Source organism: Talaromyces rugulosus, chromosome II (genome assembly GCF_013368755.1).
Source record: "Talaromyces rugulosus chromosome II, complete sequence".
Lineage (NCBI taxonomy): Eukaryota > Fungi > Ascomycota > Eurotiomycetes > Eurotiales > Trichocomaceae > Talaromyces > Talaromyces rugulosus.
Window position 1 is genome coordinate 1,069,053 of NC_049562.1, and position 16,708 is coordinate 1,085,760.

Consider the following 16,708-nt stretch of genomic DNA (forward strand, 5'->3'; position numbering starts at 1 on the left):
CCAAGCCAGTGCAAGCTGGCCGAGACGAGAATTGTCCGGACTGAGAGCAACTTGCTTGTCCCTTTTTGCAACTGTCGTGTATTGTGCAAGTACGCTGACACAGCTCCTCAGGTGCATGATCCAGAAATGATCGTCGCTCTTGTAGATTTGAGTAAGTTTGATACTCCCCTGGTTGTGCCCCCCCATCTTTCAATTCCCAATTTTCATGATGATTTATTTATTTTTATCACGACGGTCAACATAAAAATTTACATTGATGACCACTGCCTGTGACAAGGCACTATCTGATCCCCTTCATTTCTTTGCACTGTCCCATAACAACCACAACCAAGGTCGAAATTGTGCTAATGGAATATCAAAAGACAGGTGATCCGAGGTCAGCATCGACCGGCCCGTAGTCCGACTGTTCAACCACCCCGGTCTGCAGTGACTCTTCATACCGAAATAGGAAGTCATCTGCAGCAGGGTTGCTCGCATTTTTGAGAAGCGAGGCCTGATCCTGCGTCTTGAGTGGGGGATAAGACTTCTCTAGCTCGATAGACACAACCAATGCAATGCAATTCTTATAAAGACTATACTGTTCCTGTCTTCATGCGATAACTTAGTTGTAACTTTCCTACACCGACCACCTGGTACCTTCCGAGAAAATCCACCAGCAAAGCCTGATAAAAATAGACGGCCGAATTATTGTTCTGCACTCGCCAACCGGGGTCTGGCACTCGAGACTTAGCGACTGTGCTGGGCGGCTGATCGTCTGCTGTGATTCGGCGTCGGCAGGGAACGAGGAGGGGTCGTGCAGTAGCGGCATGTGATACGACCACGCCTAGCTGCAGCTTGCCCTCCAGTCTACCACCAACTACCACACCACCCAGCGCCCATCACCAGTCCATCCCCAGGCGCCAGCGAATAGAATAGCCCCGGCAAAGCTATTTATATATCCCACCCCTACACTTCCTTTCTCAGCATGATGTCCGCCTACGGCCAGCTAAGATCCGCTAGGCTGGTCGCCCGTCTCCACGTTGCGCCTGTTGAGGCTAAACCACAGCCAGAAGAAGAGGCGCTTTGCTTGTTGCAAAGAATAGAAACCGACGCTCTGGTCTCTCAACCATCATCGCTTCCTTTGTTTCATCCAATATTGACCTGTCAACGTCTCATGGCTGGAAACCGCCCGATAGCGCCTGACTCGCTTGCAATTAATCCCTGTTGACCTGTCGCCATGCCGTCCTGAGGACATCTGAAAAAAGAAACACGCTTTCGACTGCGTTGGACGGCGCCAGTTGGCCGTCTTTCCGTCCAGTATGAACAAGTATGTGGATTGGATTTTATTTTTATTTATACCCCCTGCTCTCTGCCGCAACACCTTCTCTTGCCCTTCCCTGTGTTCTTCCTCTCTGGTAGGGCTTCTTCCGAGGAAGAAGGACGCGGTGAAGACTGGGTCATCTTTCAGTTTTGCTGACACAGGACGACAGCTGGAGCAGTACCAGTAGCCCTGCTCTTGGTGCAACTCATTCGCCAATCGCGGGCTCATCTCCTACGAGTCGCCGGAACAATGCCATTCAGCCTCCGGCGTTGACAACGGCACTAAGTGGTGTTCCCTTCCAAAGCCTGAGTGCCGGTAGTAGGCTAGGGTATACTCCGTCGCCAGCGACGTCTTTCTCGAGCCCGTTTTCGCAAACCCAGTCGCCGTACCTTCCGTCTCCCAGCGTTGCTATCCCAGGACCGTCCCCAATGGCTTCGAGAGTGCCGTCTTCGTCGTATAACGCCCCATACAACCCTCAGGAATGGGCTCCCATGGGGGGTGGTGGTGGCTCTCAAATAACCCATCTTGCCCAGCCGCAGCAGCGAAGTAATGTCGTACGCGTCGCTCCACGTTCTTCAGGTGGGCCAAGTCCTTTTCCCCCTTTTCTTAGTAGGAGCTTGGGTTGTTGACTTCGCGTGTATATAGATACTCAGCTGTCGCCGCCGCCGCCTTACACCCCTCGTCACCAAGCAACATCGCCGCAAGATCATACGTCTGTGCCGACTCCTTCCTTGCAAGGGCGCCCTCGTGATGCTCCCGTACTACCGCAAGATGCTCATTCAATGGGATATCGCAATTCCGGCTCTCAATCTCGACCTCTTTCAATGATCTCACAGAACGACGGCAGTGCGAATTGGCAGAACGCATACATTTCCCCGCCCCCTCCACCTCCCGGGCCATCTCGATCGTCGCCAATAGTCACTGTAGATCCTTATCGGGGTGGATTTGAACCGGGACTTGGAATATCGCGACCTGGGTCTACCGCATCTCATTATGCTGTCGCTCCGCCACAGCAATCGCCATATGGATACGCTGAAACTACCCCGCAATTTGAACATCCCCCATCATCTAGAAGAGCTGTATCCACTGGCGCGCTACAGAGCACTGGCTCGTCGAGAGCGTCAAGCGCATCGCAGAGTCGCTCTCCTCCGCGGACAAGATGGGAACCGGGGATGCCATTACCACCACCTCCTCCTGGACCACCGCCAGGAAGGTCTCAGAGTGCCAGTGGCTCCTCGGATGCGTCGTCAAGACGTGCTCTACATGCCTCCATTGGACGTGGTCCTCCAATATTGGGCACCGCTCTTGGCCGGGTCCCTCCAACTCCCGCTGACTGGGTCGAGGAGCCCACAGTACCAACAAGGGAAGTTCATGAAAACAGTTCATTGCACATCAACACCGAGGTAATACCCCCTTCGTCACAATCGCTGTCAAAAAGGCCAGAGTCTGGTGAACGATCCTCTTCTTCGCAACGAGGGAGTGGTCTATTTCGCACCTTAGCTGTGAGGGATAGTAGCGCGAAAGGAATCCGCGAGCGTCGAATAGAGAGTCGGCATAAAAGGAACAATGTGTCCGAGGATCTAACGACCATGTCAAATAACCACCACCAAAGCAGCAATCCATGGGAAGAATTTCCGAACCGAATCACGCCTTCAAACCTCGTCCTTTCTAGCGCTGAACGGAATGATCCCACTGCAAGTGGCCATCGTCAGGGGTCTTCGAAGCCACTTACCAGTGCGCGAAGCTCGAAATCAGAAGATGTGCCGTCCAGTAGCCGATCCAGAACGTCATCTGGACTCTTCTCTGGCCGGTCTTCATTCTCCACGCCAAAACCGGATTCTATTTTCTCTCACCAAGAGATCACACCCACTCCACCTTTCTCTCCTGATCTTAATTCGCCGTATTCGAAAGATCAGCATAATGTGTCTTCCTCTAAAGCTTTGCCAACACCTCCACATAAGTCAGCCCAGGAAGTAAAATCAGCTTCACGCCTTGGGGTCAGCAAGCCGGAAGAGAGGCCGGTATCTCATTTGTTGCATCTGCCAAATGAAATCGTTTCCGTGCCAGCTCCTCTTCTACCACGTCGAATGTCGATAGAGCAAGCACCGTCTATGGACTCTATCATTCATCAGGGCCCCAGTCCATTGGACGGCGCCTTGAGCAGATACCAGGCTGTTCTCGACAAAGAAGCTGCGTCAACAAACGAGGCCGATGCATTGAAATTATTTATAGATTTTATGATTTCCGAGTCACGAATTCGGCGCCAGCTATACCCTAAAGCTTTCAACGACGGCGGTTTCGATATCGATGGAGCTCGACAGAAGCTTTTTTCGCAGGAAATCCCACAAGAAAAGCCTGCCAAAATCAAGTTGGATACTTCTTTCAAACAGACATCACCTTCCCGCGGCGCAAATGGTGCTTCTGGAGGCGTGTCAAGACCCGAATCCGCCTGGTGGAATAACTACCAGCCTTGTCTGTCTCCAATTGCAAGCATCAGCATTGAGAATGATGAAATGAGCTCTCGTGGTCGACCACCCAGCCGCTGGTGGGAGTCGAAGACGGGGTCTAGCAGTGAAGGAGCTGAACGTCGAGCTCAAAGATCCAAACGGGAATCAAAGTATATGGGAGTTCCCCGTGAGTTACGTGAGGCTATGCAAATGGGCTATAATGGGACTCTGCGAGAAGCGGAGGAGGAACAAGGCGCTGGTAGTCAAGATGCGCCATCGCTCGGCTACGGACCACATGAATACCCCCCTGAAAAGGTTGGGTGGCATGAAGACGATTCTCAGGACTTGGCTCAACCTCAGGTTTATACTCCTCGAAATGTGTACGGTCACGATACTCGGCAGTACAAGTTGGATATTTCACGATTGGTTACACTTCCACCACCGTATCCACGACATCATCCTGCTGTCAACAACAGCCATCCGGATCTGGTGGCCTACCGAACCACTGTTCGCTCTATCAGCGATCTTTCTGAGGTTAAAGCGACCAGGCAGCGCAACCAGCTTCAAGCAGAAACGCTACGGCAGGAGCACGATCAGAAGATCCAGGAGAGTCGACGACAGTTTCGAGAAAATATCCAACAGCAGATTCAACAAGGAGGTATCTCATATGCCGAGGCTGCCGAAGCCGAAGCCGCTCTCGAAGTTGACGAGAATCGAATGGAAAAGGACTTGCTGCAGGGCCAATTCGACTCTTACCAAAGCACTGTGATGAAACCGTTGCATGCCATTCTCAGTGACCGTGTCATGAAAGCCACCGATTGCATTAATGAACTCAGTGGAAAATTGAGTGCGGCTACTCAGCATGAGAATCCCAATCAAACCCAAGAAGAAGGGGACGAGAAACCCGAGTTATTAGAGCAGCTTACTCAACTGAAATGGCTTTTTGAGGCTCGTGAACAGCTCCATCGTGAAATCTATGAGCTGCTTGGCGAAAGCAATGAGAAATACCGTGCTGTTGTCACCTTGCCGTACAAACAAAGCAAGAATGAGGAAAAGATCCGAGAGACGGATACGTTCTTTGTGAAAGATGCTCTCGACCGCCGTGTTCAGTACGAAACGGATAGCCTGTCTAGAATCGATGCCTTTATGGATATTGTCGAAGAGAATGTCAAGCGCGGCGTCGAGACTCACCTGTCGGCATTCTGGGATATTGCTCCATCCCTGCTGACATTGGTGCAGCAGGCGCCCGCCAATCTTTCCGACTTCCAGGTCCTCATTCCGACGAGCGAGTACGATGAAAACCCTAGCTACTACCAGTTTCCCCTACAGTATCTGTATTCCCTTCTCTCGCACGCGGAAAAGTCGACCTACCAGTTTATTGAATCCCAAATCAATTTGCTCTGTCTCCTGCATGAGGTCAAGACGGGAGTCATGAGCACGAGCTGCAAACTCATGGAAGCCCAACGCATTCGCCGCGGCGAACCCGAGGACTTTATCGGACGGGAGATGCAGAAACTGCGTGCCCGTGAAGAGCGCGACTTGACTGGGGACTTGAAAGAGAGAGTCTCGACGGTTGAAGTTCAATGGACAGAGGCTCTTGGCGGCGAGATACAAGGTCTTCGGGAGAGAGTCAAGGACCATCTCATGACTCAGGGTGGATGGGATGATATAGAGCAGTTAGAGTAGGTTGGCGCATTTGTCCAACTTTTGAATTTCTTTTCTCTTTTTTTTTTTCAAATATCTTGCGTTTTGCACGTGAATTAAGAGATACCCTACTGTCGCTATCTTACAAATTGAACAATTTATCAGTTTAATGTCTTCAAGAATCCTGTATATTAGACTATAGTATCATGAAATCCGCGCGGTAACAAAAAGGCATTAAAGAATAGCATTTTAAACCAAGATACATATCATGATCCCTTCAAGAGTCCAAGAGTCCAAAGCGGGTCTGGCACGTGACCGCCGTTCTGCCTTTCTAGAGCTTTCCTTTCCGTCCGTCTTTCTTTTCTCGCTCGTCAGGGAGGACCCTCTCCCCTCTTCTCTTCTCTTCTCTTCTCTCCTCTGTTCGTAACACGCATCCTCTTTTTCACTCACTTTTCGACAAGTGGTGTTTTCTTTGCGCAGCTGTAAGTACTGAGATCTTCTCTCTCTGCCTATTTTCCCTCTTCCATGTCGGTTATGATGTTCAACCGTCCCCTTCCCCGCGACACAATTTTTCTCCCTCTCTTCACACATGCAACATGATGATATACATAGCTGGCACCAGTCCTAGAAAGACTTGTACTCTGTATGCTGCGGACTCGCTTGCGGAGGGTCACATTGGTTGGCCCAAAGCTCTGATTTGCATTTTGTTTTAATTCACTGTCTTCGCAAAAACTCTTCGGCAAATTTGTTGTGTGGCTTTCAACAATTGCTAACTTGCGTTAGGGAAGGATCCTCGCATTGGCTTTCTAGGTTGATTGCTCTGGTCGGCTTGGTATAAAGACTACCGTCTTTAACTGTCTATAATTTCCTTTTTTTTCTCCCTTTTTTTTCCAATTCAGATTTCAGACCAAAGACGGATTCGTTCCCACAATGGCTCTTCACAACCCCAATAACTGGCACTGGGTGAATAAGGATGTTTCGGCGTGGACCAAGAATTATTTACAGGAGACGCTGTCCAAACTGTCCGCCGAAAACGATGGCGTGACGGCCAAGATCGAGAAGGTGTTGAGCATGGACGGCGACGTAGATGTCAGCCAGCGTAAAGGCAAGGTTATTACACTCTATGATGTGAAGTTGCAATTAGAATATGAAGGTCCAAGACCCCCAGCCATAGTTTTTTTTTTCTTTTCTTTTTTTTTTCAAGTAAAAGTAGAAGCTAACCGGACTTGTAGGCAAGACTAAGGACGATGAGACCGTTTCTGGTACGATTAACATTCCCGAAGTCGCTCATGACACGGAAGAAGATGAGTTTGTTGTATGTCCCAACCCAATCCTCTGTAAAAAGAGAAATAAAAATTTCTTTTGGCAGTATCACTAAACGTAAATCGCACTTAGTTCGATATCGAAGCCTACACCGATGCTGCCTCCAAACAACCGGTCAAAGACCTCGTGCGATCCAAGCTTGTTCCACAGCTCCGCGTAGAGTTGAGCAAACTCAGCAAGACCTTGGTTGTAGAGCATGGCAAGGATATCCAACACGCCCCGGGCTCAAACCCATCCAGCGGGTTCGCTACGCCGACCTTTCAAGCTCAGAAATCTGCTTCCCCAGCGGCGGCCTCGACAAAGACATCGACAGCCAACACTGGCAAGGTTTCGGTAAACACCACAACCGTCACTGCCTCTGACGAGTTCCGCACAACAGCAGAGGAGCTGTACACCACATTCACCGATCCTCAGCGCATTGCCGCCTTCACCCGGGCAGCTCCTCGTCAATTCGACGGCGCCGAGGTTGGAGGGAAGTTTTCTATTTTTGACGGCAACGTGAGCGGCGAATTCGTCAAGTTGGAATCACCCAAATCGCTCGTGCAAAAATGGCGCCTGGCCCAGTGGCCCGAGGGTCACTTTAGCACCCAAGAAATCTTCTTTGACCAAAACGACGTCGACCGTGTTACTGTCATGCGAGTCACCTGGACCGGAGTGCCCATCGGTCAGGAAGAGGTTGTCCAGCGCAACTGGGAAGGGTACTATGTTCGCAGCATCAAGCAGACCTTTGGGTACAGTCCCCCGTCGTCTTTTCGCACTCCTAATCCCCGTGTTCAATCCCCAGTGTCTTCGTCGTCGTCTTCTTCTACTTATTTTACTTCGTCTTCGTTTTCTGGGACAATTGTGCTGATTTGTTTCCTTTTCCTTTTGCTTGGCATAGGTTTGGCACGATACTCTGAAATACTACCAAATATTCTTTAAAAATACCATCATCCGTCGTCGCGCGAGTCTCAATGATTGCATAAAACGGAACGGAGCTTTTGCTATCATGGATAAATACATCGAGGGAGAAACCCGATAAATGTTTCCTACACTGGTTACTGATGTTCACGTCTTCGTCTTTTTTTTTTTTTTGGGATATCTGCAATGTTCATGTGCGTACGCTTTTTACGAGAAATGACAAGGCAAAAAATTCCTTGCCAAAGAAATCCGATCCAGAACATATGAAATTTCATGACATTTTATCTAGAGCCTCGTAAAAAAAAAAAAGAGTACAACTATCAAACTAAGACTTTTCCAAGACCGATCTTAACTACTTTAGAGGGTCTTTTCAATCAGCTCGATACCATAGTCCTCCTTGAGAGTCTTGATCAAAGGGGCGCAGATATCCATGGTCATGGGAGCCAGAATACCCTTCTTGCTGATAGTTCCGTCAAGAACCATCTTGACGGCGACACCGCAAGGCACGCCGACCAGCTTGGCCATGGCAGAGTAGCCCTTGGGGTCACCGTACTCAACCAGGGTGCTGGTGCGGGTCTCGCGCGAGCCGTCCTTGTTCTCGATCTCAAACTTGTGCTGCAGCATGACCATGTCGCGCTCCGTGGGCCCGTACTGCATCTTCTGCTCGAGCGTGGCGCACAACGTATCGAGCGCGTTGTTGTTGCGCGGCGTGATGGCGTCGTCGGAGAAGATGCCGATCCAGCGCAATCCCGCCAGGATGCGGTCGCGCTCCTCGTTGTCGACAAACTTGGTCTTGGACGAGATGGCCGAGATCAGGTCGGCTTCCTTGCTCGAGGCGGCACCGAGGATCTGCTTGGTGGCTTCGCGCCAGGGAATGGGCGTCTTGAGGAAGTCGCGCTCAGTCTCGTTGAGGAAGCCAATGTCGACGAGCGTCTTGATCATGCGTGGGAATCCCTGGTATCGGAGTGTGCCGCGGACGACTGTCTGGGCTTCAGGAATCGAGTAACGCTCGAGGTATGGCGTCGAGTCGCGGTTGGGGTAGGCCACAAAGGCGTATCCGGGGTAGATGAAGTAGGGCTTGGCCTCGCCCATGAGCTCGCTTCCGGTCACACTGAACTCGGCTCCGTCCTTGTAGTACTTGGCGGCATTTCCGAGGGCGAGCAGCACACCTCGGCTAGACCAGGAGAACTTGTATCCCAGAGGGTTGTCCGAGTCCTCGGGGGATGGAAGCCCACCGCAGTAGGACAGGAATGAGATGATCTTGCCTCCGGCGTTGTGAACCTCTGAGATGGTTTTAACGGCGTAAAGGTGGTCCAGACCCTGTTATCATAAAACGTTAACAACCGAATCGAAAGGAAGGGGAAAAAAGGATACTCACCGGATCCAAGCCAATCTCGTTCATGACGGTAATGCCGGCCTTCTTGGCCTCTTCCTCCAGCTCCTGCATAGCGGGAGAAACATACGACGTCGTCACGACATTCTTCTTTGTGCGGATAGCGCCCTTGATGACCTGGGCGTGGAAGGTGTATGGAATGAGGGAGATGACGAGATCGACCTTTGCGAGTTCCCTGTCGAGCGCCGCGTCGTCGGTGACGTCGAGAGAGATGGCCTTGGTGTGCTTTCCGCCAGCAGCGAGATTCTGGGCGCCTTCGAGACGTCTGGCAGCTGTTACATAAGTTAGATTGTTATAGAGTTACAGATATTAGTAGATGATTGCTTACCAACAGTCACTTCAACGCCAGCCTGGTCGAGAATGTCAACGGTGGGCTTGGTCACTGCATGATTATTAGTATGTGTATTGTAGATAAAACAATTCAGGACACACCAAAACCAGAGCCCAGGAGGAGCACCTTGGAGCCAGCGACTTGGTTCACCATTTTGACGATTGATTGAGTGATTGAATGATTGATAGAATGAATTGATGATGATTGCAGACGAGAGAGGCTGGTGTGTTGTAAAAATATTGGTGAAGGGGTTCGGCGGGGCAGGCGCAGTCCGAGATCGGCTCGATGATATAATGGCCAGAAATCAACGACTTTATTTTCCAGCACGAAACATTGAAGAAAGACCCTGGTTATATACCTTTGGCCCGGCAGACAACACGCGAATGGGATGTATTTGCGCCCTTGGCTACTCATGCTACAACTATATCGCAAGGCAAAAAAAGGAAGCCGACCAATGATGTGCATTTGCGCGCTGAGAGGCGGGGAGTGCTGCACATTACAGCTCCACGCAAGCTACGTGGAGCATTGTTGGAAATATATAATGACTAACTTGCTATATGTACATGGCGAACTGAATTATTCAACTAATGCAAATTCCTCCTCAATATGTCTTAATCGCTGTCGCCGCCGTCGCTGCCTGTGGGCTGGTGCTTGTTCCCTTCCAGTCGTCTGACTCGCCAGTCCACGACTTTGTCATTCTTCTCTGCCACTTCCACAGCACAGGTAGAAACTGCCACAGGTCAAACTCCGGCCACAGAACGTCCAGGAACACAATCTCGGTGTTTTCGTGGCATTGCCAGAGCATAAAGTCGCTTAATCGCTCGACGCCCGAAGTGCGGATCAGAATATCAACGGGAGGGTTCCCCTTGGTGTACATGTGATCTGAGAGCGTTTGCACGGTGATACTCTCTGGAGATGGGAATCCGGAGTCGTCGTCATCGATAGGTCTTGACAACGGAGAGCCTTTGCCCGAGAAGTCTTCTGTCTGGCCGCCGAGGTGCAGCGTCGTAGACGACGAGAACGAGGATGGCGTGTCGCACCCCTTGGGTTCTAGCCCATCTCTTGTAGTAAAGGCGTTCTCGTCATCTTGGGACTCAGCAGATATCGAGTCGGACTCGTCATTCTTGTCTTGGAATCTCGTATCGAGTGCTTGTGCTCGAAGGTTAGAGGTAATGTGTGATTCTGAAAAGGGCGTGCGCGCTCTGTTGCCTCTTGTTTCTCTCAGTGGCGTACTATAGTCCACAACTGTTTGCCGGATTGCTCCCACCATCTCGTCCCTTGATGTGTAAGGGCAGCAGATATTCAGAACGCGGTCTCCATTACGACTGGTGACCTCGACAGCTCGGTCAACCGCTGCCACCACATCGGGTCTGAGCAGATCTTTGCGGCCGAGAAATCGTATGCACGCTCCATATCGGTCCAGTATATCCCCGTGTTGGGAGAGCTGTGCAAGCTTGACGTTGACCATGTCCATCAGCCCGTTCACTTCAAACTGTGATCGGTTAAAATTCTCGATACTGAAGGCGTAAATTGTCACGACTTTGACGCCGCTCTTGTAGCACACTTCGAGTACCTAAGTAGAGTTATTTGTTAGAACCCACTGGAAAATCGCAACGAAGAAGAAAAATATTTACGTACCCTAACGAGTGCTTCAAACCCGAGATGATGTCCTTCGATCGTCTCAATTCCATGCGTCCGAGCAAACCGCCGATTTCCATCCATAACAAACGCAATATGCTGTGGGATCGGCCCTTGCCTGACAGCTCCGATCAACAACTCTTTTACCCTATTCACGACGAACTCGACCGGCGGAGAGGCGGCGACCCATTTCCGGAGCTGTCCCAGGTGCATAGAAGTTGACATTTTGTGTAGGCACCCGTGCGAGGGTTCGGATTCTGCACGAAGGTTTGGACGAATCGACAAGGGGCTCCGTTCGTAGTCGTATCAATTGGAGAAGACGCGGGTAATAATCGAATATATTGTTTGTTCCGGTAATTTGTTGCTTTGCCACACCAGGGGAGTTCGATGGGAGGCCAGAAATTGAATTATGTGTCAAATATTGACAGGGGATAGAAGAGAAAACAAGTTGTTGTTGTACAAGTGGCGCTCAATGTATAGCCGCAGTAGAAATTAAGAGACCAATAGGCCAAGAAGAGTTTTGATGAAGAAAAAGAACAACGAAGAATTAAGAGAATTGAGATGCCTGGATTAAACAACTGTTGTCCGGTGTCCACGCCATCATGTGGAGATCGCCCGAGGCTCGGGCTGAGGTTTCCGCCTCTCCGCATTGCGACTCTAGCCCGATACGGTTGATTAGGTTTAAAGAAAAAGTAAAGAACTAGTAGAAAATGCATATTCTAAAAGCAGTGGGATATCTCACAAATGAGACAACAAAAACAGTAGGATGTACAAAAAAGGCTTCTTCTTATGATACGTAGATTAATACATGTGCCGAAAATAGACGATTCTTCACTTCTCCTTCATATCCTCCTCCTCAGGAGGCGTCGCAGATCCAGTGCTGGCCATGTCCCAACTCATGTCCTCGCTGCGCCTCCGACGTTCCTGTCCGCGTTCCCTCATAGCGCTATGGATCCGTTTACTGATTTCATCCAGCCCTTCGTTGCTGTCAAGCGCACTTGGTGCTGTGAGGAACGCTCCAGTTGTTCCAGCAGGGGCACGACCTGAAGCACTGTTGCGACTCGGTGGACGCGTAGAGAAGAACCCAATGCTGGCTAGGTTGTGGAAGGACTCATTGCGTGGAAGGGGCTCCTGAGTCGTGTAGCTGTCTCGTTTGAGAGAACTTGGCCGCGGTTCACCGTCTTCCTTGGCTTCCTCGACATGGACTGCTTGGTCAGAGTCTCGGAAGGGATCGGCGACGATACGCGCAGAATCGAAGTCAGGGAACAGGTCGGGTCCAAGAGTGTTGATAACCTCAGTCACCTCGTGAGACAATTCTTCTCGTCGAGTTCTGAGCTTTACCAGAGTGTTGGCTGACGATGGGTTCAACGAGAGAATAAGGGGTCGAAGGGATTTCACTATATCCATGCCCACCTCACCGATGCGCAAGGCCGCAAAGGTTATTGTTGGAAATAGAACGACGCCCAGTAAAACCATGGCCCACAAAGGAACCCATTCAGGCACATAACCTTGAATGCGATTGCGATAGGTCCAATAGGTAAAAAGCGTGGTATACAAGGCATAGACGGCGGGAGCAAAGGCCAAAGCGACGAGGAGTTTCCAGGTTGCCATAACATCACGGCCCTGCAGCTTCACCGTCGACGCAGCCAGGGCTTCTTTAGATTTCTGGCGGGATATCGATTTCGTGGCGACAAACACGGGTGCGAAGAGAATGAGACCAGGCAGTGTGCCCACTGTCAAGAGGGTAAGTTTAGACAGCCTGTATACCAATGTGAAGAGCACTTGAATGATGGAGAAATTGGCATATTCAACTTGATGGTCGCGGAGGCCAAGCAAACGAAGTTCTTTGTTGTAGCTTTCGATCGAGTTCTCTAGTTTGATAATGCGCGGGTCACCCTTATAATGGGTGTAGCCCCTGACCAGACGACGATTGAGCTCGACAACCATTGGAAGTGGAAGTTTCTTTCCTTTGGTATTGTACAATCGACGAGCAGCTTGGACAACCTAGGAATAATATGAGATTGAGTTCGAGAAAATCAACAAAGGAGCAGACGTCCTTACCATCAAGGTTTTGTAGTCCGGACCATTTACAGTCACAGACAAGAGGGAATGGTATATGGTATCTAGAAGCTCACCAACCGCTTCCCTCCGTTCGCCACGCTTATACTTCTCAACAAGCTCAGGGGGAATATCGATCGGGGTGCCAAATTCAACTACTGCTCTGGAGCGGAACTTGTGCGCGTGAAAGTAGTTCATTCCACACGGCACAATCTTCAAGCCCGAGTCTGGATTCTCAGCCAGAGAACCGAGTGCCATGATTGCCACACCAGCTACCAGTATACATGTTAGTAATTATAGTTTGGACAAGGGAACCTCAAATAGTACCTTTCAAAGGGAGAAGCTCTGGACGGTCATGGCTGCCACCTTCGGGGAAAATACCAATGCACCCGCCGTGGCTGAGCCTACCAAATACAGCTTTATACACAGCAGTCTGATCCACATGAGGGGCGACTTTGAATTTTGAGCCCTGGAAGTCGCTTGAGCCGTTCTCAGAAGCTGTTCCAGTGAACTTGCCATCGTCCGTAATATCGTCTCTCCCAGTCAACTGATACAGGGCATCCTTTTCCTTGATCGGTTTCTTCAGCACGAGTTCTTCAGGACCGCGAATCTCCGCAATGGTTGCGCTATATGACTTTTCATTGATCGTTGGGAGATGAATGGTGCCTTCTGGCTCAAATCCAGGACCGTCGAACTTGGTGCCATATCCACGAAGAAGTGTAGGCTCATTTATAGGATCTGGAAGATAAATTTTACCAGCTCCGACTTTCATATTGTCCATGGCGCGCGACACGGGCACGGCTCCGATTCCTTTCGAAAGAAGGCCAATGAACTTGCGTTTGAAAGATTTTTCTGCAATGAGCCATGAAATACGACGGTGAACTTCGGTGCGGATGACGCGCATGAGGACGAGAGAGTCGACAAACTACAAGGAAAAAAAAAAAAAAAAAACTTGGTCAGAAAACATAGTTTCAGCAAAGATACACAGGTGTTCTCTCTCACCTGATTAGCATGTGGTGCGGCCACGATAATCAACGGCCCTCTCTTGGGCACCTTCCAAGAGCCTCGTGGGTGCACTTCTCGGAAGAAAAGGTCGATAAGAACCGAAAACGTCCAGAGAACTAGATCGTACATCCACCCAACCTGGGGTGGGATGTACTGTTGATTCGCCATCCTGGGTGTTTTGCACTTGCTGGGCGTCCGACAGCGTCTCCTCGAGCTGGTGAAGAGAGGGAGAAGCTTCAAGATGTCGTCAACAGCATATACGTGTGTGTCATGGACAGGAATGTGGCAAGGGCTCTGATGTGTGTGGTACTCGGTGGTTAGCATGTGTCGCAAACACGTTTTCCCCCGTGGGTGATCCGGGGTAATGACGTAGGGCCAGTCCTTACGCGTCGCGTGACAAGCGATAATTCGAGTCTTTAAAAGGGTGTTTCTTGAGCATTCATGCCATGAGAAACCAAGGAGTTTTCCAGGTAGAAACTCATCTGGCACAGGGTTTCACATGCAGAAAAACAGTTGCAGTGGGGGAGCGGTACATCCGCGCGATGCGACTTTACAGCCAGGGCAAGAGCTCTAGTGCTAGTTAGTCTTAGTCGACAACAATGTAGCATAGTACGTACTACGTATGGTTAATGCTGCCAGCGATCGGTATTCTAGTAGAATCTGACCTTCAAATGGGATTTTCAAATATATCGCTAAGGTTTTTTTTCTTAAATAAAAAATTGAATAATCCGTATGCTACGGTCTTATAACGAGTTGGGAGCTCATGAGGCTGATCACGTGGTAAATCCAATGAGGACGATGCTTGGCGCGCCACAAATGTATCTTCTCGACAGTTTTCTCTTCTTTGCATTCTGTCTTGCGACCTAATCCGAGCGCTAATAATGTCCACCTTAGAGTCGGGGTGGTTCTGTATTGGACTTTGTTCATAACATCATAACGACATGAAATTTGCTTTCAGCGCACAGCAGACTTCTTCGTGCTCAACAAGCACCGGAGGATCCTTACTCGGCATCCCGACTTTGATCTTCTTGGACGAATCTAGCATTCTATCCACATTCTCCATATTCAAGCCATGGTCCGGGCGTGTCTCAAGCCGCGTAGCAAACACGGGTACTAGGGTCGACTTGTAATATCCCTATCTGATCCCAGGTACTTTTATTTGGTGCATATCTCTACCAAAATCTATGGAATTGAACTATCACGCCTCTAAATTACATATAATTTGGCTATATTGACTATGGCAGTCTCAGAAATAGATACGCTTTCAAGTTGTCTCCAGAATTCCAGTATGTGACGTGCCTTTTCCAAAGATATTCGATTCCTATCTAGGGGTGCGATTCTCTAAAACAACAAGCATGGGAAAGGAATCTAACTACCAGGACCTGCGGGAAGGTTTTATCTTGTGTGCTTAGGTAACCAGCTTGACCCCTTATGGCCCCGGGGTGAGGCTATCCCCAGATCTGGCACCGCGGGTTAGGGTTGATGCCCTTCCTGCCTGAGGCCTCCCATCCGGCCACGAGGCCGCTCCTACCCTTGGGGATAGCCTCAGGCTCAGCCGTCACATCACCCCCCCCTTCGGAAACGCTTGCCCTCAAGCGTTGGTTGCCGGTCTGTCATCATCTGCATGCTCTTCAACAAATCGATCCTCCTCCATGGCTTTCATCCACGCATCCAACCGGCGCGGCGGACCTGGCTTCTCGGGGTTGGCATCATGGAACGATTTCAGCGCCAGTGGAGCGTTCGAAAAGTACCCTGCTGGATACCATACTGGATCTGGGTCCCTGCCTAGCCAGCTTACTCGATAGCACAGCTTCTTCCAGCGCATCCGGGAGTCCAGGATCCTGTCGACTTCCCATTCCGAATTTCCGTTGACCTGGAGCTCAGGACATTCCTCCTCCAGTTGACCAGCGAGGGGCTCGGTCGAAGCGGCGCGGCGGAGCTTGTCCGGGGAAAAGATACGGTGCACTCGTACGCCCTGCGGCAAATCCAATTCAAAGGCATGTCCTATCTTACGCAGTATCTTGTATGGCCCTTCGGACTGATGGCCCAGCTTCCTGCCTGGTCGTCCTGTATCCCATCCTTCGTTACTGACGTAGACGTGGTCACCAACTCCGAAGTCTATCTCCCGTCTGCGCTTGTTCGCTTGCCGTTGCTGTCTGCCTTGTGCTTCCGCAATATTATTGCGGGCGTGGTCCCATATGCGCTCTAAACGCTGTACCCATGCTCGGGCTTCCTTCTCGTTCAGTGTGTAGCTTCTAGGCGGCGTTGGTGGCGCCCAATCAAACGACATCCGAGGAGCATAACCTTTTTCTATCTCAAATGGGGACATCCCTGTAGATTCCTGTGGCAGTGACGCAGCTGCAAAGTCGATGATTGGTAGGTACTCCGACCAGTCGTCCATTGCAAAGTTAACATATGGCCGCAGCCGCTGCTGAAGATACTGATTCGCTATCTCTGTTTGTCCATCTGTCTGGGCATGCCGTGCTGTCGACAGCTTTACCTTGATGTGAAGGATTCGGCACGCCTCTCCCCAGAACTCAGAGATGAACTGGCCTCCTCGGTCTGATACAATGCTGTCTGGCAGGCCTGTCCACGGGAAGATATACCGAATCCATAACTTTGCCATGTCTCTAGCTGTCACCCCCTTGTGGCACGGTATGGAGACCGGT

General features: G+C 50.4%; 5 protein-coding genes across 5 annotated transcripts; 2 read left to right on the forward strand and 3 right to left on the reverse strand.

Annotated features, from left to right (window-relative positions):
• Positions 1-1,216: 1,216 nt before the first annotated feature.
• On the forward strand, positions 1,217-5,433 carry TRUGW13939_02835 (uncharacterized protein; the record flags this gene model as incomplete). Its single annotated transcript, XM_035486022.1, has 3 exons — positions 1,217-1,221; positions 1,470-1,879; positions 1,946-5,433. 3 exons carry the CDS (start codon positions 1,217-1,219, stop codon positions 5,431-5,433), a joined length of 3,903 nt encoding a protein of 1,300 aa, XP_035341915.1.
• Positions 5,434-6,321: 888 nt separating this feature from the next.
• On the forward strand, positions 6,322-7,635 carry TRUGW13939_02836 (uncharacterized protein; the record flags this gene model as incomplete). Its single annotated transcript, XM_035486023.1, has 3 exons — positions 6,322-6,544; positions 6,624-6,706; positions 6,787-7,635. 3 exons carry the CDS (start codon positions 6,322-6,324, stop codon positions 7,633-7,635), a joined length of 1,155 nt encoding a protein of 384 aa, XP_035341916.1.
• A 336-nt stretch (positions 7,636-7,971) lies between these two features.
• TRUGW13939_02837 (uncharacterized protein) lies at positions 7,972-9,491 on the reverse strand (the record flags this gene model as incomplete). Its single annotated transcript, XM_035486024.1, has 4 exons — positions 7,972-8,934; positions 8,993-9,279; positions 9,336-9,389; positions 9,440-9,491. 4 exons carry the CDS (start codon positions 9,489-9,491, stop codon positions 7,972-7,974), a joined length of 1,356 nt encoding a protein of 451 aa, XP_035341917.1.
• A 448-nt stretch (positions 9,492-9,939) lies between these two features.
• Positions 9,940-11,201, reverse strand: TRUGW13939_02838 (uncharacterized protein; the record flags this gene model as incomplete). The annotated part of the gene is made up of 2 exons (XM_035486025.1): positions 9,940-10,911; positions 10,977-11,201. 2 exons carry the CDS (start codon positions 11,199-11,201, stop codon positions 9,940-9,942), a joined length of 1,197 nt encoding a protein of 398 aa, XP_035341918.1.
• A 606-nt stretch (positions 11,202-11,807) lies between these two features.
• Positions 11,808-14,207, reverse strand: TRUGW13939_02839 (uncharacterized protein; the record flags this gene model as incomplete). The annotated part of the gene is made up of 4 exons (XM_035486026.1): positions 11,808-12,980; positions 13,038-13,306; positions 13,362-13,959; positions 14,037-14,207. 4 exons carry the CDS (start codon positions 14,205-14,207, stop codon positions 11,808-11,810), a joined length of 2,211 nt encoding a protein of 736 aa, XP_035341919.1.
• Positions 14,208-16,708: the final 2,501 nt, after the last annotated feature.